Below are 21529 nucleotides of genomic sequence, written 5' to 3'. Positions count from 1 at the left end.
ATACAGCGTACTTCTCTCACAAATTTCAAGTAATTGGATCTGCTCAATGACTAGGCTTAGCATGCCTCAATAGAAGTGGATGAAGTGGATGAAGAAGGAGAAGTGGATGAAGAATGAAGGAGAGAGATGACATTTCACAGGCTGCTCTGCAGCTCACCCTCAGTGAATTATTTCAGCTTTCAATGGTCACTGTACTTTCACACAACCTTGCATAAATCCATAGTACAAGAGAATATAAGAAACGTAAAATGCCTTATTTTCCAGTTGTCAGCTACCGCACTCCCCTTTCCTATACCAACATTCTCTCTCATGTGATAATCCTATCTTGTAAGACCAAGACTGGCTGCTAGCTAATTGGAGGATCCGACATGTCTACGGAGAGGGCACTGGGGAGGAGAAGGGGGAGACAAAGAGACCCAGGTATAATTCAGAAGCTAACTATAAGGTCCCTTTCATATGAACGATACGGATGCGTTTCAGTGAAACTCGCACCATTTCGCAAACAAGTTCAGTCAGTTTTGTCTGCAATTGCGTTCCGCGTTTCAGTTTTTTTCTGCGCGGGTGCAATCAGTTTTGATGCGTTTTTCACGAGCGTGAAAAAAAAACCTGATGGTTTACAAACAACATCTCCTAGCAACCATCAGTCAAAAACGCATTGCTTGCGGATGCAATGCGTTTTTCAATGAAAGCCCCATTCACTTCTATTGGGTCAGGGTTGGGTGAAAAACGCAGACTATAGAACATGCTGTGATTCTCACGCAACGCAGAACTGATGCGTGAAAAACAACGCTCATGTGCGCAGACCCATTGAAATGAATGGGGAAGTGTGCTGTCCGTGGAGAACACGAACAGCACACGTCCGTGGTAGTACAGCAGACAAAAGCCTGCAAACATGCAGCACCTAAAGTAGCACTCCTTCTCTGACCTCGTAGGAAGGTGCATGATGTAATCTGTAGTGAAGGTAATCTTCTTAGCAATGCTGTATTGTGAGTTATAACCTCTCTTCTGATCCTCTGCTGTGTCATGTGACCAGCACTCGGATTTCCGACTTACACAGGGCAGGAAGTCAGTTACTTCTCTATTCTTTCCTAACAGACTGACATTGAGGCTCCCATAGGAATACACAGAGAAACTGACTTCCAGTCCACATATAAGACGCTGTATTGTTTGGAAAGTCAGAATGCTGGTCACATGACACAGCTGAGGACCAGATGGGAGGGGATAACTCACAAATACAGTCTCTGATAAGAGGATTACCTTCACTACAGTTTACATCATGCACTTTTCTAACAGGTCAGAGAATAACATTTTTTGTTGGCGTGCTTCTTTAAAGGACTGTACGTGGGGCAAGAAAACATGCCAATAATTAGAAGGTCACTTTGATGGTGTATTTTTTATAAATCAGAAAAGCTGCTCAGGTATTTGCATATAAGGCTTTGTTCTTTAATTTACTGCTCACAGACTAGCCTGTTAAAGGCATCTAATTGATGAAGTCGTTGGAAGCTTGAAGCTTAGCTGGGATGATATACATGTAGCACCACATTGGCTTGAGTCATGTTTAGATTGCCGTAAAGCAGTCGGATTTAAAGGGGTTGTCTGCTTTTTCATATTGATGACCTATGCTCAAGATACTCAAGTAAGCAACAGGCTTGGACTGAACAGGTGTGTGCAACATTTGGGTCTGTATTATGTCTATTTAGTGGTTGGACCTGGTTATTTTTTATGTATATAACTTAGTATTTTGTGTCCATTCCTTGCAATTTGAGATTCTGACCCAACTTGTGGATGATGTGTTCTTTGCTTATATGTGTTTTTTGCATAATATTGTTTCAATTATTTTTAATACATCATTCAGTGTGCTATTTTAAATCGGTAATACCCTCCCTATTAAGGAGCAGCCCGTCCCTACTGTAGAGCCTGTAGCTGACAGAGAAGTCGGCCCAGTTCTTCATGAACGCAAACCCTTCCTTCTTGCACCTTCTGAGCCACTTACTTAACTCCCTAAGCTCCAGCTGTCTCTCTACTGATGCTTGTGGCACTGGGATTTCTGAGAGTGTGGCACCTAACGAAAGAATCGTACTCACCCGCTCCCCGCCACTCTGCTCTAGCGACCTGGCTCCATCATTAGAGATGAGTTAACGAGTGTTTTCAAGTTTGGCGTACAAGGTTTGGGTTCGGGTAGGTTATCTAAGAATTCTGTTATGGATTTCACTACCACGGACCATAGCTTATGGTCCATGGTAGCGGAATCCATAACTGAATTCTTAGATAATGTGGCCAAAAGTGGTGACAAGCGGCACGTCATTGCTGGATTATGTGCAACTGAGCACGTGGCGCCATGTGTAAGTGCTGCATATGATTCTTTCATTAGCTAAACATGCTACCAAGACTAATTCAAAACGGAACAAATCCTGGAAAACCCCTTTAAGGTTTAGAATGTCATACAGACACTAAAATGTGGCCACATTATGGTTGTCTGAATGTGGCATAATGATACCCCAAGAGCATTACGAAGCAGGAGCCAGTCTCGGATGGATTCAGAATTGGAAGAAATGTACAGACTCCAACCCGGACTTCAAAATAACAATATATTGTATGGGTTTGTTTATCCGGAAAATATTCCAATAAATACATGTTATGTTGATGTTGGTGATAAAAAGCCTGATATTACCATTTTAGTAAATGTATTACTAAGTATCATACAGAAGTTGTTGGAAGCTTGGCTTACCAACCAGAATGAGATTTGTTTTCCCCACTTGAAAGCCTGCTAAAAAAAACTACTTTCACAAGCTAAACATAGGCTCCTAGTCACATCATCTTTAGAAAGCTAGAAGAAAACAAACATAAGAAAAACATTTTAGTTCACAGTACCTTTAATAGGTGGATGATGGAAAGAGAAAGAATGATAAACACGGGTAGACAGTTCTGGGCCACAATGACTAATGTATAGACTCTTACTACCTACTTAGACATGCACGGAAATCGCATGATCACAATTAGAACCCATGTACCATTACTATATTAAGTAGTATAGCCATTCCTAAAAAACAGCAAAGACAAATTCTCAGAATGGTTTATGCAGCCAACGTCTTGACCGGACGATGAATCATGTCTAAACTTTGTGCTACGTTTGCCTGTAATCATTTAAATGCCGCACAGTATTAGCCTCCTACTTCATCAGCAAGCCAGGGATTTCTCAGAAATTCCACTATTTTTTGCTACCGTTGTTGACTGAGAGCAGTGTGGTCTATTATTACGACATAAAGCATATGCAAATGTCTTCATACCTACATGCTTACAGAGAAATGCCAAAAGTGTGTATTGGTGTGTATCCATTTGCTGAGACCCACCCCGAATAAAGGCCTTCAAGAGCACTGCCATCATAATACCAGTAAAGGGGGTTGTCCATTTTCGGTTAAGGGTCGACCTACAATATACGGATCACAGTTTGGTAGGACCTTAGTAATGTTCTGCAATCTCTGGTGAACCCAGTCACTACAAGGGAAAAGTACTCGAGAACTCAGGGTCGTGAAAGTAGTTGCCCCTTTTATTAGGATACAATTCTCTAATAGGGTATTTTTATAATAGTTTTTTATATAAAGGGATTGTTCAGCAAGTACAAAATTCTTTCCAAAGTAGCCGTCCACAGTTACCCGCTCAACAGATATGAGTAGGGGAACCAAAAGGAAGGCTCTTCGAAGTTTACAAGCTGGAGGTGTAATTTATTCACTTAAATTATCTGTCATTTTATTTGTAATACTGTGTAAGGTACAGTGATTTTAAGCATTTTTGTAATACGCTTTTGGGGGTTATTCATCAAACTGGTGAAAAGTAGAACTGGCCCATAGCAACCAATCAGATTCCACCTTTCATTTTCCAAATGAGGCTGTCAAAAATGAAAGGTGGGTAGATTGGGCAACTAAGCCTGTTCTACTTTACACCAGTTTGATAAATGAACCCATTTATATTAATTTTTTTGTAATATACTTTTAATGTTATCTGAGTGAGTGTACTGCGTATATATACTGATTACTGAAGACTATTATGTGTGACATACAGAGGCAGGATTCTCAGCCTGCCTCTTCTCCCCCTACATTTGCCCTATGGTATTTCTGATCTGTTCCTGTCTGTCTGACTTGCAGCCGGTGCTCATCACTGGCAGTTATGCCTATTTCTACCTTCTCTGTTAAATAGTAAGCACAGGGAAAAGAGGAGATTCAACAATTAGCACTGGCAGTAGGTATACAGGAGCATGTTTGACGTGTGTGTCAGATTAGCACTCAGAAGATAGGCAGAGGAGCATCCACCTTTCATATTCCAAAGGAGATGTGAGGTGGAATCTGATTGGTTGCTATGGGCATCTAAGCTAGTTCTACTTTACACCAATTTGATAAATCTCCCCCTGATTAAAAAAAAAAAGGCTTGAAAATAGCTGCACGGAGCAGCTAAAACATTGCATTGTGGACATATGGTGAATAAATAATATACCTTTTATTGGAGTGCTGCTTTTTTTTTGGGGGGGGGGGGAGACTGGAATTTTTGAGTTGGATCCCGCTCCCATTTGTTGTCTGTTTTTCACAGTGGTGCTCAGCAACTCTTGTTCTATAACATGCTGCACGTACGACATGATAGTCTCCCTTCAAAAACAATGGAAGGAGAAGCGGAAAGTGGCAAATGAGAAGAAAGGCAGTGAAACAAACAATAGGGAAACCTGGCAGCAATAACATACTACGTCGGTATTCACCTACATGTGTAATTCCATTATTCAGCGGTGACTCAAAGCTATGAAACTTGCATCTGACTAAGGTGTTTACTGAAAGTTCAAGAAGAGAAGGACGTCGTCATCCACCACACAAATCAATGCCCCAGCAGTACACAGAGAGGGCAATGGTTTGGCACTGTTCATGTACAAGGCTGTGGAATAGGATTACTCAATCTCCTGATATTACATGGGAATGGGACCAATCCCAGGAAAGTTACAAAGGCTGCTATTTTTTTTTTATGGTATTTATAGCAAATCAAGTCCTTGGCTGACCTTTCTGATAAAATCCACACTTCATTTACAAAATGTAATACTAATTGTGCAACAGTCATGTAGCGTCAAAGGACAGTGGTAGGTAACACCTTTCATGTATGATTTAATGGCAACAAAGCTATAGATTCTGGAGTTTTTTTTTACACTTTACAATAAAAAAAACATATATTAACAAGGCTATTAAAGGGTTTTCTGAGACTTTTATACTGGATGAGCTATCCTCTGGATAAGTCATCAGTATCTGATGGTCGAGGGGTCTGAGCCCGGGGACCTATCCGCTTTTTGAGAAGGCACCGGCACTCGCGGTAGTGCTGTGGCTTTCTCACAGCTTAATTGGTCACTTCAGGTTCATTAGTCCTAGGTGCAACTCAGCCCCACTGAAGTGATTGGGTCTGAGCTGTGATACCAAGCACAGCCGCTGTACGATGTAAGGCACAGTGCTTGGAAATCTGAGAAAAGGCCAAAACGCTACTGCGAGCACCAATGCTTTCTCATACAGCTGATCAGCAGGGGTCCCGGGTGTAGGACTCCCACCGATCAGATACTGATGACCTATTCAGAGGACAGGTCATCACTATAAAAGTCTCGGGAAAACACCTTTAGGCTACATGCACACGACTGTATATATTTTGTGATCCGCAAAATATATGGAAGACGTTCATGTGACATCCATGTTGCATCTGTTTTTTTTTTTGCAGATCCATTGAAACAATGCCTATACTTGGCCACAAAACGGACAAGAATAGGACATGCTCTATATTTTTTGCGGGACTAGGGAATGAACATACGGATACGGATAGCACACTGTGTGCTGTCCGCACTTTTTGTGGACCCATTGAAATTAATGGGTCAACATCCTATCCTCAAAAAAACAGAACAGACACGGAAACAAAATATGTTCGTGTGCATGAGTCCTTAATATGTAAAGTATCCTTCAGTTATTCACTACTATAAGTCTAGTCCTGGAATGACTCCAAGGTGAGTAGAAGGGATCTGATAATAGAACAGGGCACCTAGGAGTGCTTGCAACCTGCATAGGTTGACAAAGCCTGCTGACTTGCAGGATATAGTCTGTGGTAAAAAAGTGGACAGTAAACTACAAAAGGAGAAAGTGAGGGGCAATGAAAGAAACCCACGGAGAAAACAGAAAGACAGAGAACGCAACACAAAGACACAACCGTGAAAAGGACAGAGACAACCAAAGAAATGGCAGATTTAGACCAAACAATTGTTGAGCAGATTATTGGGAATGAATGTTAATACGAATGCTCATTCACGATAATCTGCCTGTGTAAATGTGCTGCCGATCACCCAATGAATGAGCAAAACGCTCATTTACTGCGTGAAATGATCTTTCACCACAGAGAGGACAGTGATACAGATAAGAATGTACTTATACAGTTTTTACAGTGAACGCACCCCAAGCATATGATAATGCCTGATGATTTTGTGTGCCTGCCCCGACTATGTTTTTTGGCTAAAGGATGACAGCTAGTGCCTAGGATAAGTTATAATTTACTTAATGGAGGGGGTAGGTCTCCTATGGACCCTTGGATTGTAGTCTAGTAAAGAACACAGTCATAATAAAGCACAGCGGTCACTTTGGATTTTTTTCTCTACACATAATGGCGCTCATGATAAGGTGCTATGTGCAAACTGCAATTCACTTCAATGGGGTGGAAAGTTGATTTATTTATATTTTTTTGTCTGATCTGAGGTCTGATGAAGCTTGAGGGTCTGATCTGAGGTCTGATGAAGCTTGAGGGTCTGATCGGAGGTCTGATGAAGACCGGGGTCTGATCTGAGGTCTGATGAAGACCGGGGTCTGATCTGAGGTCTGATGAAGACCGGGGTCTGATCTGAGGTCTGATGAAGATTCGGGGTCTGATCTGAGGTTTGATGAAGATTCGGGGTCTGATCTGAGGTCTGATGAAGATTCAGGGTCTGATCTGAGGTCTGATGAAGATTCAGGGTCTGATCTGATGAAGATTCAGTGTCTGATCTGACGTCTGATGAAGATTCGGGGTCTGATCTGAGGTCTGATGAAGATTAGGGGTCTAATGAAAAATATATTTTCTTTTCTTATTATTCTCCTCTAAAACCTAGGAGCGTCTTATAGAGTGAGAAATACAACACAGTAAATATTTTTGATACAAAAAGCAGCTTCACAAATCACTAGGACAAAAGGCAAGTTTCTACAAACAGAAATAAAATTACTCATCTGCTGTCCAAAAACAGAAATTCTGGTGAAGAACGGTCAATGTTTTGCAAGGACATCCCAAGTCCATCAGAGCAAGACAGACTCAAGACAGGGAGGCTTAAAAGGGTTGTCCCAAGATTTAAACGCATCACTTGATAGAGTATTCCAATTTCAGATATTTCATAGCTAAGATGGTAAACCCCATTTTTTACCAGCTAGAGCTAGAGCTACAGAAACAGTCGAGGCCTCAATACATACAAGATAGTTGACTAGTCTCGCCAAAAATTATTCAGATGACTTTTCTCTTATGTGAATGGTGGTCTTCACAGTTCGACCAGTGATTCCACCAGTTCATAGGCTTTCGTACTTACAACCACGATGGAGAAAAGAAACGGAAGATACCGCAATAAATGACTTTTGACGGTCTCATACATTGCAAGAAAAAGTTTTGTTCTGGAATTTTATGTTTTTTGTACTTCAATATAAAAGGTACTGACTATGAGGTAAATGAACACATTCCCCTGAACAGACCTAGGCACATAACAAGAAAGTCGAGTCTGTGCGCACTTACCTGAGCAAGTTCTTTTTGTTCATTAACCAACCTACTGCAGCTAGCAATCATTTGATCCAGTGCATAAAGTCTATCTTCAAGCCCCTTGATGGCTTTCATATTCTGATTATCCAATTTGGCAACATTTTGTCTGCACTCAGCCATGAATGATTGAATTATTCGTGGATCCAGCTACAAATTTAAAAAGCAAAAAAAAAAAGATAATGTTTCAGAGAATAAAATAAAGATGTTTCAGAGAATAAACTGATCACATGACAAGGAATATACACAATCATAGGTAATGCTTAGAGATGAGAGAATTTCGTATTTTGAAATTTGCTTGCGCTGCGTTTGGTGGTAAAAGCAGAATTGCGTTATGGATTCCGTTACCAGGGACCATAAGGCGATTCTATGACAGAATGAAAAACGGAAAGCCTTTAGAGGCAGTCATAATAGAAGGCTATGGCCTGCATAACGGATCCGTCCGATTTTCGTCATGCAGGGGAGTCCTCTCCTGCATAATGGAAATGGGACAGATCCGTTATGTAGGCCATAGCCTTCTATTATGACGGAATGAATAACGGAATGCCTCTAAAGGCTTTCCATCATAGAATTGGTAACGGAATCCATAACGCAATTCTGCTTTTACCACCAAACGGAGAGCAAACGAATTTCATAACATAAAATTTGCTCATCCCTAGTAATGATCACATCCCACATTTTCTGATAGCCATTGCCTAATATACAAAATAAACTCCCTGGTGTACGGTAGGAACGCCAGTATTTGTCGCTCTCCACCAACAGTATACGGCATTTTGTATTATATTATAGCTGACTAAAAGAGGATAGATGGAGACAGGTATACTGTGGTCTGGAAAAATCCTCATCAAAATACAGCACAAGGCAAGTGGATGAGATTTCAATGAATCTCCTACACGTGCAGCAGAAAGTGTCTGCATGGAAGATGACCTGCAGTGTGTGAACTTCTGTTGCGTAAAAAGTGAACAGATTTATTGCAGATTTTCCCAAAAGAAATCAGCAGAAATCCACAATCTAGCACTATTGTTGCAGATTTGATGTAGAAATCCAGCCCCCTGGAATCTAAAGGGCATCTGTCAGCAGATCTGTCCCTATGACACTGGCTGACCTGTTACATGTGCACTTGGCAGCTGAAGGCATCTGTGTTAGTCCCAAGTCCATATGTGTCCACATTGCTGAGAAAAATGATGTTTTGCGGTAGTTGCAGTGAGAGCTGAGCCTCTAGGTGTAATGGCAACGCCCTTGTTGCTCCTAGAGGCTCAATTGCATATATTAAAACTTCATTCTACTCAGTAACGCGGGCACATATGAACAGGTAACAGGTCACTGTGCACAATCTTTTGGCCCCCGGACTGTAATCTTCCTGACAGGTTTATGCTCCTGGGGCTGGTTAAAATGCCCATGAGGCAAACAAACCCCTTTAAAGCAGGGTCATGTTGCTGATTCTTTGTCCAAAAAACTGCTGAACATTCTGCATGTGATTTTGCTCCCAACTTCACCGCTCTATCCTGAAAGGGGTAAAAACCGGAGTGAAAACTGGAAAAAGAAGTTGACATGTTGCAGATTTAAAAACCTGCACTGCTAAATTCTGTCAGAATGTGCCAACTACACAGCTTTCATGTCTATCACACACAAAACACCTACAGGGCACTAAAAAGATACCATAAAATGTGCTGGCGGTACTTTCATCTCACTTTGGCAAACCGCAAATCTGCAATATAAGGATACTGGCCGTGGGTGTGTCGCTCTTTCCTCAGTCCTTATTATAAAAATGGCTCTTCTGGTCAGCAAAATGGGCAAGAAGAGGACATATACTGTGGCCTGCGTAACGGCTGCACTGATGCGGACAGCACACAGATGACAGTCGTGCGCTGTCCGCATTTTTTGAGGCCCCATAAGAATAAATGGGTCCAAAAATACGGTCATGTGCATGAGGCCTTAGAGTAAACCATCATCTTACGCAAGTTGAGACCGTAACATGATATTAAAGGTCAACACACTAAGAGCGGTCCGTGGTATGCCGGGCTGGATTCCTGTTCAGAGCAGGAGCGCACGGCGTCATTGGTCGCTATGACGCCGTGCGCTTCATGCCGCCGCTGCTGTACAGTAATACAGAACATTCGGCATTCGGCCTAAGGCGGAGTTCACATCCGCGTTTAGCCTTTCCGTTCTCCTGCTCCGTTATAGGAGCAGGAGAACGGAAAGGATGGATTCGGCACATAACTGAGCCGAACGGAGCCCACGGGCCCCATAGACTATAATGGGGTCCGTTAGGTTTCCGCTCAGAAGATGATTTTGGAGCGGAGACAAAAGTCCTGCATGCACAACTTTTGTCTCCCCTCCAAAATCATCTTCTGAGCGTAAAGCGAATGGACCCCATTATAGTCTATGGGGCCCGTGGGCTCCGTTATGTGCCGAATGCGCCCTTTCAATTCTCCTGCTCCTATAATGGAGCAGGAGAACGGAAAGGCTGAACGCTGATGTGAACTCAACCTAAGACGGAAGTCATTATGAAGAATAACACCCATACCCTCAGTGTCTGATACCACAATTCACATCATCATGGGAAAACCACCGCTTGACTTCACTGGGAACTAAGATCAAAAAGGTATGAAGTAACGGCGGAAATGAAGCTGTACGCTTCGCTTGGGAGCTTTTAACTTATTTTTAATGGGTTACTTAGAGGAAATGTTGGTGGTAATCAAGCTTTGAACTGCCTCCACCATGACCAAATCATTGGAGTATATTCGGGATCCTCTACTTGTTCTGGTCAGATTTGCCATTAGATGTACACAGTAGAAAAATACAATCAAATCCCTCATGAAGACGGTGCTTATCAAGCCGAGCGATGAACGCTGGAGCGAGAGAACCGGCTTTTCTAAGTGAAGGGGAATAATCCATTTCATGGCCTGTCACCTCCTCCTCTGACCTTACGTGGTGTCTCCAACACAAACACAACAGATTCCACTAAAATGATCCATGCGCGCCCGCATTATGCAATAGCGGCCTTATTCATTTTTGAGATTCGCTACTTTCATGTGGTGCCAGTAGTTAAGCTCATTAGTCAGGCAGCTCCAGATGGAACATTTCGAACGCAGTTCTAGAAATAGTATTTTTGCAGTGAAGATTATTTCGTGCTTTACAAGTCTCACATGATTTTCTGCAGAACTATAGACAGAAGTATACACTAAGGATAAAATTACAAGCTTGTGGGTCGTGTGCCTAGGGGGATTGCCCCTGCAGCAGCTCATACGCCCAATTATTCTGTAGCCAGTTTCCGTAAAACGTTAACACCCAGTCTTTTTACACAGATGTCCCTCAGTATTGTCTGACACAGCGATCTGTAAAACAGATGTCGTAAAGATCGAAAATGAGGATCAGATTTTCTCTGACTGTTGAGGGGAGAATAAAATGATCTCAGCATCGGACGGAGCATGCTCCTGCCGCTTCGTTAACGGCCGTGTAAGACTCGTATTAAAAATTTAAAGGGAATCAGAAAATGACCTACAGTTTAAATCACGTTGTTGTTTTTTTGCTCAAGATATTTTTAAAATAATTTTTTATATTATTTTGAATTTTCCATGTTTATTATATTTAAACAAAAACCATGAAATAATGCAGTTTTCGCACTGGCCACTACGCCTAATAGTCGGCGCCACTTCTTGGTCTGTACAGATCACTTTACTGCAGTTATCTGCCTATCTGTCATTCTAATCCTGCCTGTAATGATACCACCTCTGTATATACACTGCCCGTCCAAAAAAAAAAAAAAAAGGTCACACACTCTAATATTTCGTTGGACCGCCTTTAGCTTTGATTACGGCATGCATTGGCTGTGGCATTGTTTCGATAAGCTTCTGCAATGTCACAAGATTTATTTCCATCCAGTGTTGCGATAATTTTTCACCAAGATCTTGCATTGATGATGGTAGAGTCTGACTGCTGCGCAAATCCTTCTCCAGCACATCCCAAAGATTCTCAATGGGGTTACGGTCTGGACCCTGTGGTGGCCAATCCATGTGTGAAAATGATGTCTCATGCTCCCTGAACCACTCTTTCACAATTTGAGCCCGATGAATCCTTGGCATTGTCATCTTGGAATATGCCCGTACCATCAGGGAAGAAAAAATCCATTGACCTGGTCATTCAGTATGTTCAGGTAGTCAGCTGACCTCATTCTTGGAGCACATACTGTTGCTGAACCCTAGACCTGACCAACTGCAGCAACCCCAGATCATAGCACTGCCCCCACAGGCTTGTACAGTAAGCACTAGGCATGATGGGTGCATCACTTCATATGCCTCTCTTCTTACCCTGATGGGCCCATCACTCTGGAACAGGGTAAATCTGGACTCATCAGACCACATGATCTTCTTCCATTGCTCCAGAGTCCAATCTTTATGCTCCCTAGCAAATTTAAGCCATTTTTTCTGGTTTGCCTCACTGATTAGTGGTTTTCTTACAGCTACACAGCTGTTCAGTCCCAATCCTTTGAGTTCCCTTCGCATTGTGCATGTGGAAATGCTCTTACTTTCACTATTAAACATAGCCCTGAGTTCTACTGTTGTTTTTCTTCGATTTGATTTCAACAAACGTTTAAGTGATCGCCGATCATTCAGGATTTTTTTATCACCACATTTCTTCCTCGAATACGATGGGTCCCCACTATCCTTCCAGTTTTTAATAATGCGTTGGACAGTTCTTAACCCAATTTTAGTAGTTTCTGCAATCTCCTTAGATGTTTTCTCTGCTTGATGCATGCCAATGATTTGACCCTTCTCAATCAGACTAACATCTTTTCCACGACCACGAGATGTGTCTTTCGACATGGTTGTTTAAGAAATGAGAAGCAACTCATTGCAAGAGTTGGGGTTAAATAAGGCTACTTTCACACCTGCGTTCGGTGCGGATCCGTCTTGTATCTGCACAGACTGATCCGCATCGATAATGCAAAAGCTTGTATCCGTTCATAACGGATCCGTTTGCATTATTCATTCAAAAAAATGTCTAAGTCAAAACGGATCAGTCTTGACTTACATTGAAAGTCAATGGGGGACGGATCCGTTTTCAATTGCACCATATTGTGTCAGTGAAAACGGATCTGTCCCCATTGACTTACATTGTAAGATGGCTCCACATCGTCAGGCGGACACTAAAACGCTGCAAGCTGCGTTTTAATGTCCGCCTCCAGAGCGGAACGGAGACCAATCGCAGCCAAATTGATGCATTCTGAACGGATCCTTATACATTCAGAATGCATTGGGGCTGAACTGATCCGTTTTGGGCCGCTTGTGAGAGCCCTGAAACGGATCTCACAAGCGGACCCAGAAACGCCAGCGTGAAAGTAGCCTAACTTGTTGCCAGCTGAAAGATAATCGCCCATGCAGTAATTATCCAATAGGAGGCTAATACCTATTTGCTTAGTTAAATCAAGGTGGTGACTTTTTTTCTGGACAGGCTGTGTAGATAAGACAGGATCCACCATTCATGATAGGCGATTGTCAAATGTTATCTATTCTTTCCTTGTACAGTGACCTCTGCACAGGGCACAGAGCATGTCTAGAAAACTCTCCCATAGAAGTCAATGGGGTCCCTTCCTGTCCATTGTGTTTGGACCATGAGGCTGCCGTAAAGCTATTTTCTTAATGATTTCTAAATGATGTTAAGAACAGCTCAGGCAAGATGGCCGCCCCATAATAATGTTCAAGAAACAGAATAAAAAATAAAAAAAAGATGTATGTCACCATCTGGTTTTAACTGGCAGAAAATACAAAATTTGGTGATAAATTTCCTTCAAGAAGTGTTTTTTTGTGTGCAAGTGCCACCAACATGTGTAGCACATGGATCACAAGGAAAGTCTTTGGGACTGAGATGTATTTTATAATTCTGGTTAGGTATATGTTACAGACAGGCTTTGAGGAGAACAATTTTGAACTGTGTCGAAAAAAATATGGGCGACGGACAATTGCGCCCATCACGACGTCTTCTGTATTCGAACTCAGACCACCGCCAATTTTTCAGCAGGCAAGGGCTCGCAAGTGAGTGCTAAAACCACAATGGCATGCTCCTAGATTTCATAAGGAAACTTTCAGGTCCCTCGTGTTGCCCTCTCTGGGGGAACATAGTGTAGTGACAGACATGTGCAGTGTGTGGCCAGCGAGGAGTCCAGTGACACACAGCTCTCCCTGCCCTCCGGCCGCTGATTAACAGGTTTCTCCCTATTACGGAGCATAACGAGAATGGGCCAATCTGTAGGTGGAGGCCATGTCCTTCTGGCCACAAACTATGTAAGTTTATATGTATGTCCTCAAAAACTACTTCACGTTAACCCTTAAGTGACAGAATGCTGAAACCATTTTGTATATAACTACACTATGTAGCCCTCAGCAAATGTAGCATAATGGACTTGACAGGTTCCCTCTAAACACAGTGTAAATGGTTTGCACAGCCCTTTACTTAGAATATTGTTAAGATATTCAGTAACATAAATCTCTAAGCAGTGCCAAAGGGGTCTCAACCTATAGAGACCTCTTCTTCCAGAAATCATTGCTAGTTCCCATTTTTCTCCAGTACCATCTTCTCACATGCATCTATGAAGTATCAGACCTGCCACCATGCCTGTATTAGTAACCACCTGCATTCCCCGTGTAATAACAATTCTGGAGCATCCATTCCTATGAATTTATGTTGTACCATTTATTTTGTGAATGAAGGAATAGCATTTTGCAATGAAGGTCCAGATGGGCAGATGTGTTACTAGCTTCTTTTTTTTTTTGGGGGGGGGGGGGGGGGGGGGGAGTTGTCCCTGCATAGCATGACACTGGCAGCACTGATTGGATATGTTCCGGACTGAGAAGGGACACAATCCCACCTGGAAACAGCCAGTTAGACCTTTATTGCAAACTGCTGGCAATTAATTCATAATTTTTAGGAGGAATAATAAAGGAATGTCACATCAGAGAATTGCTAGAAGTTATGAATGAATGGCTAGTAGTTTGCGGTAAAGGTCCAGATGGGGTATGGCAGCACTGATTGGATATGTTCAGACTGTGAAGGGACACACACCCATCTGGACCTTCATTGCAATCTGCTAGCAATCAATTCATAACTTCTAGGAGGAATAATAAAGGAATGTCACATCACATAGGAATAGATGCTCCAGAATTGTCTTAACATGGGGAATACAAGCAGTTGCAAAAACGGACATGTTAGAAGAGGGGCAGGCAAAATATAGCAATTTGGGTAAGAGGGGAACACACCAGACTAATACAAACATAAATGCTCCTTCTCGGTGCAGGTTTTAGACAGCTTATGATACAGGATTTATTTACGTGCCCAATGCCAAAATGCCATGGGGTGCGATGCCATCCGATACCTGGCTCTGTCCTACTTGGTGCAGCTGAAGAAGTATCCTACGCTGCTCATAACTCAGTGGTCCGAAATAAGCGGTTGTCATCTCTGTGAGCAGATTAAACTGATTACTTCTCGGCACACTGCATCAATTAGATCGCTATGCCTTTGTGCGCAAAGAGCCTACCCCTCCAGTGAAATATTGCCCCAGGTTATTCCTTCAAAACTTTCTGAAATACTAAGTGTCAGACATTATGCGAAATTCTAATTCCTTATAGTCAACAGAAGTAAAAAGTTAGTTTCAAAGCCCTTGCGTCATCTTCTGATCTGGCCGTATCTGCTACAACATAGGAGTGCTGATATATTTATGGCCGAGGTTGAACATATTATCTGTAAAGAAACGTCAACTTTTCCATTTTCAAGGAACTTCATCCGATTACACAAGGATGTTTCACAGGCCAAAGCAGCGCTGTTGTGTAAGATCTTCTAGGCTATCATACGGATCTGCTGGCCATGTGAACACGAAGGCTGGGCATAGACATAACACTTAAAAGTTCTGTGCGCTTCATTATCGCTGCAAATTACAATGCGGCTAATCTGTGCGGGGATCTGCTGGCGAGCTGCAGGTCCTGTCTGAGTTTTGGGCTGCATTCACACAACTGTTTGCATTTTGCCGTCCGCAAAATGTAGATACGCAAAAAATAAGGATGATGTCCCAATGTCGTCCGGTTTGCATCCGTTTTTTTGCGGACCCATTTAACAATGACTATTCTTGTCTGCAAAATGGACAAGAATAGGACCTGTTCAATCTTTTTTATGGGACGGCGGCATGGACATACGAAAGCGGACCACATTTTTTTACGGCCCCATTGAGTACGGTGATACCAGATGTGTGACACTTTTTTTTGCAGCCTAGGTGGGCAAAGGGGCCCACATTCCAAAGAGCACCTTTCGGATTTCACCGGCCATTTTTTACAGATTTTGATTTCAAACTACTTCGCACACATTTGGGCCCCTAAAATGCCAGGGCAGTATAACTACCCCACAAGTGACCCCATTTTGGAAAGAAGACACCCCAAGGTATTTCATGATGGGCATAGTGAGTTCATGGAAGTTTTTATTTTTTGTCCCAAGTTAGTGGAATATGAGACTTTGTACGAAAAAAAAAAAAAAAAAAAAATTTCCGCTAACTTGTGACAAAAAATAAAAAGTTCTATGAACTCACTATGCCCATCAGCGAATACCTTAGGGTGTGTACTTTCCGAAATGGGGTCATTTGTGGGGTGTTTGTACTGTCTGGGCATTGTAGAACCTCAGGAAACATGACAGGTGCTCAGAAAGTCAGAGCTCCTTAAAAAAGCGGAAATTCACATTTTTGTACCATAGTTTGTAAACGCTATAACTTTTACCCAAACCATTTTTTTTTTTTAGAAAAAATGTAAGGCTGGCACTCAAATATGTGATACTATTGAAGTGACAATTTATTTAGACATAGAGTTAAAAACCAAATATGGTATGCACAATAAAATACAATCGATTAAAATATGTGGAAAATATGAAGCCGCAGGATGAAAAACACACTGTTGGTTTGCTACAATCAATGAATATTTGTAGCTATCCCTTTAGAAGGCTCAGATATGTCCCCTTAGTTGTATCCGCAAAGAAATCCTTTGGAGCAGTTGCTCTATAATATAGGATTATATCCTCCTTGAAATAGTCCTCTGATTGGAATACAAAATGTTCCGAGGTCGGCACTATGGCCGGGTGATACTAACAATTCAGGAAGAAATGTTCCGACTGGGAAACCGTTTTTCTTACCCTTCTGGTTCGGGGCCGGTGGCTGCTTGTCGCTACTCACCACACTGCGCCGGCTTCTCCTCACGCTGTTTGGCGTCCTCGTTCGAGACTTCCGTACCACGTGATGGTTGTCTCGCGGGATTTGCCCGTCAGTTTGTTGGGTTTTGTTTCTTCTCCGGAGTAATTTCAAGTCAAAGTCCTGTGGAGCGCTCCAGCATCCAAAGAAAGTTTGCAAAGCTTTCTTAATGACTCCGGGTCCTTCTTTCTGGGGGTGAACTATGCCAGACGCGTTTCGGGGACGTCTCTCCCCTTCCTCAGTGAGCCACTGAGGAAGGGGAGAGACGTCCCCGAAACGCGTCTCGAACGAGGACGCCAAACAGCGTGAGGAGAAGCCGGCGCAGTGTGGTGAGTAGCGACAAGCAGCCACCGGCCCCGAACCAGAAGGGTAAAAAAAACGGTTTAGCTTTACCTCTCACCTGCAGCCCTATACTTATCTTGTGGTGTATCAACACCAGTCGGAACATTTCTTCCTGAATTGTTAGTATCACCCGGCCATAGTGCCGACCTCGGAACATTTTGTATTCCAATCAGAGGACTATTTCAAGGAGGATATAATCCTATATTATAGAGCAACTGCTCCAAAGGATTTCTTTGCAGATACAACTAAGGGGACATATCTGAGCCTTCTAAGGGGATAGCTACAAATATTCATTGATTGTAGCAAACCAACAGTGAGTTTTTCATCCTGCGGCTTCATATTTTCTATATTTTCCACATATTTTAATCGATTGTATTTTATTGTGCATACCATATTTGGTTTTTAACTCTATGTCTAAATAAATTGTCACTTCAATAGTACCACATATTTGAGTGCCAGCCTTACATTTTTTCTATTGCATTATTTCCTGACTGATTGGGTGATCAGTTATTAGGCTAGAGCACCAGTTCCGTTTGGGAGAGGTGGTGAGCTATCCACTACTGTGTTACGCATTTTTTTTTTTTTTACCCAAACATTTTTTTTTTATCAAAGACATGTAGAACAATAAATTTAGAGAAAAATTTATATATGGATGTCGTTTTTTTTGCAAAATTTTACAACTGAAAGTGAAAAATGACATTTTTTTGCAAAAAAATCGTAAAATTTTGATTAATAACAAAAAAAGTAAAAATGTCAGCAGCAATGAAATACCACCAAATGAAAGCTCTATTAGTGAGAAGAAAAGGAGGCAAAATTCATTTGGGTGGTAAGTTGCACGACCGAGCAATAAACGGTGAAAATAGTGTAGTGCAGAAGTGTAAAAAGTGGCCTGGTCATTAAGGGTGTTTAAGCTAGGGGGGCTGAAGTGGTTAAACTAGAGGGAATTATGAACAGTTCCAAATACCAGTCAATATTGGCACAAAACCTTCAGGCTTCTGCTAGAAAGCTGAACATGAAGAGGAACTTCATCTTTCAGCATGACAACGACCCAAAGCATACATCCAAATCAACAAAGGAATGGCTTCACCAGAAGAAGATTAACTTTTTGGAATGGCCCAGCCAGAGCCCAGACCTCAATCCGATTGAAAATCTGTGGGGTGATCTGAAGAGGGCTGTGCACAGGAGATGCCCTCGCAATCTGACAGATTTGGAGTGTTTTTGCAAAGAAGAGTGGGCAAATCTTGCCAAGTCAAAATGTGCCATGCTGATAGACTCATACCCAAAAAACTGAGTCCTGTAATAAAATCAAAAGGTGCTTCAACAAAGTAGTAGTTTAAGGGTGTGCACCGTTATGCAACCATATTATTTTAGTTTTATATTTTTTCTTCCCTCTACCTAAAAGATTTCAGTTTGTTTTTCAATTGAGTTGTACAGTTTATAGGTCACATTAAAGGTGGAAAAAGTTCTGAAATGATTTATCTTTGTCTCATTTTTTTACATCACAGAAACCTGACATTTTAACAGGCGTGTGTACTTTTCATATCCGCTGTATGTGTGTGTGTGTATATATATATATATATATATATATATATATACACACACTTATATAATGTCCAGGTTGTGTAATATATATCAGCCTAGTTATTATGCTCTCCCCCACCTTACATGGGTGTGTGTGTGTGGTGCCATTGTGTATCTGGGGAGGGGGGGGGGGGGGGGGGGGGGAGTCTCTCACATTTACACCTTGGGCAGGAATTCCTTTGATTCCTTTGTCTGTACAGATCCCGAGCTTCAGGGGGTCAACTAGCAGTCATCCGTTACAGTCTGATTGCATGCATTCCGTCACATGCACACGATGATGTCATATCCATGCACCTTAGGTTGAGGAGGGGGGCTGCTTTTGGGCTTATATTAGCCCAAGCCAGGAAAAAGGCTCTTTTTCTTGGGACTGGACCACAAACAGAGACACACATGGGAGAGAAAGAGATGAACTGAGCAGCTCCATGAAGGAAGATGGACTGAACAGCTCCATGAAGGAAGATGGACTGAACAGCTCCATGAAGGAAGAGAGGCCATGAAGAGAGGCAGAGCCCCACGTGCCCCTGGAGATGGCTGAGTAACCCTTTCCCTCCTGCATTGCAGTGCCACATACCCCGTGTCTACAATTAACCCTTTCCCTCCAGCATTGCATTAACCCCTTTACTGCTGCCACCAATATTAACCCATGATGTACCCCTAATACCTCTGCCCTGATTTACCCCAATTCACCCCTAGCCTCCATTGTGTTCCCTGTAGTATATCCCTGGCCTGCATCATATATTAACCCTTGCAGTGCCACTATTGTGTTTACCCCGTAAAGACACAGTGTGTAGCCAGGTTGGGCTGTTTCTGAAATATACGTATGTAAGTAAGTGTGTAATGTATAGTTAGATTGTGGGGTGGAATTGGAATTATATTGTACTGTGTAGTGTAGTTAGGTGTAATATTATCTTGCTGTGTTGTATTACTGTACTGTGGTGTGTGCGTCTATATGTATATATATTTATAACCATTGAGATATTATATATATATATATATATATATATATATATGATATAGCACAATAGACTTTGTATTGTGTAATAAATATTTCTTTAGTCATAACATACAGTGTATACTCTTATTGTAGCAGTAAGTCGCACGTAGTTTAGTTCAGTAAATAGGTAAGGCAACTGAGGTAGTTAGTATTTTTAGTATAAATAGGCGGAGTCATCTACAGACGACTCACACCTATTCATGAATATTAATTATTGAGATGACCCAAATATCAATAATTAATATTTCCCTTAACATACTGCCAGTCCATTTATCTCTATGGGACCTGGAGAGACAGCCAAGCCCTTGTACTCAGCTATCTCCGGCAGTCTCAGAGAATTAATGGAGCGGCACAGCACAAGCTCATCCTTTCTGTGAATAAGGAATCATTTCATCTAACTGGAATACCGTTTTATGCCTCCATGTTTAGGATGTGTGACCTGTTGTGCATTTTCATACGTATACAATATTATCTAATGACATTATAACCAAAATGAATGCTCATCTCATTGCCTTTAAGAATAAAATCAGCTTGAACCAAAGTTCTATTATGTGGCTGAGGAAGCCAAGATGAGCTTATGGCAAGTTCAGTTTATATAAAAATAATTGTGAACATAAATGGACATTGTATTTAAAAGTTATTGCTAAGGATATGGGTTATCTATGGGGAGTATACCAACTTCCTAAGACATGTCTGTCTGGAGGGAACAAGGTTGTTTCATGGCTAAGCCATGACATGATAAGGGTTCATATCCTTGAGGCACACTTGCTGTATGAGGTTAAATTTATAGTTTCATAATTATATTATATATCTGACATTATTTGAAAAGAGGACTAAAACCCTTGGAAAGTTATTTTCCATAGTCTGATTGCCGAGCTGAATTTTTTATCATATTAATATCATATATTTTTGATTGGTCATGGGAAAACAGAGTCAAGGGATAACAGTTATTTTCCTGTATAATCCGTGTTTTTATTACTATAGCCTGTTTGATAAACATAAGTTTCTGTTGGTATATTAGTCTGTTTGTTAAAAGTATGACACTGGTTGTCATAAATCACTAAGTCACACTGTGTTGGTCAGATAGGGGTGTGTTCACACCACCGTGTGGTACATTTTGGGTATTATTTTGTAACTTCATCATTTGTTTTGCAATTGTATTGATTTTTATATTCTTTGTTTTAGAATAAACGATTATATCTTTTTGCATATACAATTGTCCCTTTGTTTCACTGCTTGCACAAATCAAATTAAGATACTTGATAAAAAGAACTTAGAGGTGTGTTTATGTCCGCCCGAAGGATAATATAATTTTTATGGTTTTTTTTTTATCCTCTCTTTTATATGAAGATTCTTATATAGAAGATATATGACAGACCACGCCCGACTGCAGGTTTAAAGGGGGTTTTCTGCTTTCCCCATATTGATGACCTATCCTACTCTAAGCAACCCCGCCGATCAGTTGAATGAAGAGAATGCAGCGATCTGCAAGCACTGCGTTCTCTTCAATGGTTACCTGCTCACCGTCAACATTGTGGCGAGCAGTTGTAATTAGAGCTCCTCCA

The 21529-nt window shown here is 41.6% G+C and overlaps 1 protein-coding gene across 3 annotated transcripts in view; it reads right to left on the bottom strand.

The window, feature by feature from the left end:
* RB1CC1 (RB1 inducible coiled-coil 1) overlaps window positions 1–21529 on the bottom strand; it is a 139947-nt gene that overhangs the window by 66439 nt on the left and 51979 nt on the right. For all 3 annotated transcript variants that reach the window (XM_040434505.1, XM_040434507.1, XM_040434506.1), the window contains exon 7: window positions 7807–7977. In XM_040434505.1, coding sequence (XP_040290439.1) covers window positions 7807–7977 — 171 coding nt within the window. The remainder of the gene's footprint in view (window positions 1–7806; window positions 7978–21529) is intronic.

This window comes from Bufo bufo, chromosome 5, assembly GCF_905171765.1.
Source record: "Bufo bufo chromosome 5, aBufBuf1.1, whole genome shotgun sequence".
Taxonomy (NCBI): Eukaryota; Metazoa; Chordata; class Amphibia; order Anura; family Bufonidae; genus Bufo; species Bufo bufo.
The sequence above is the reverse complement of the archived record's forward strand: the minus strand, read 5'-3'. Positions and strand labels throughout refer to the sequence as shown.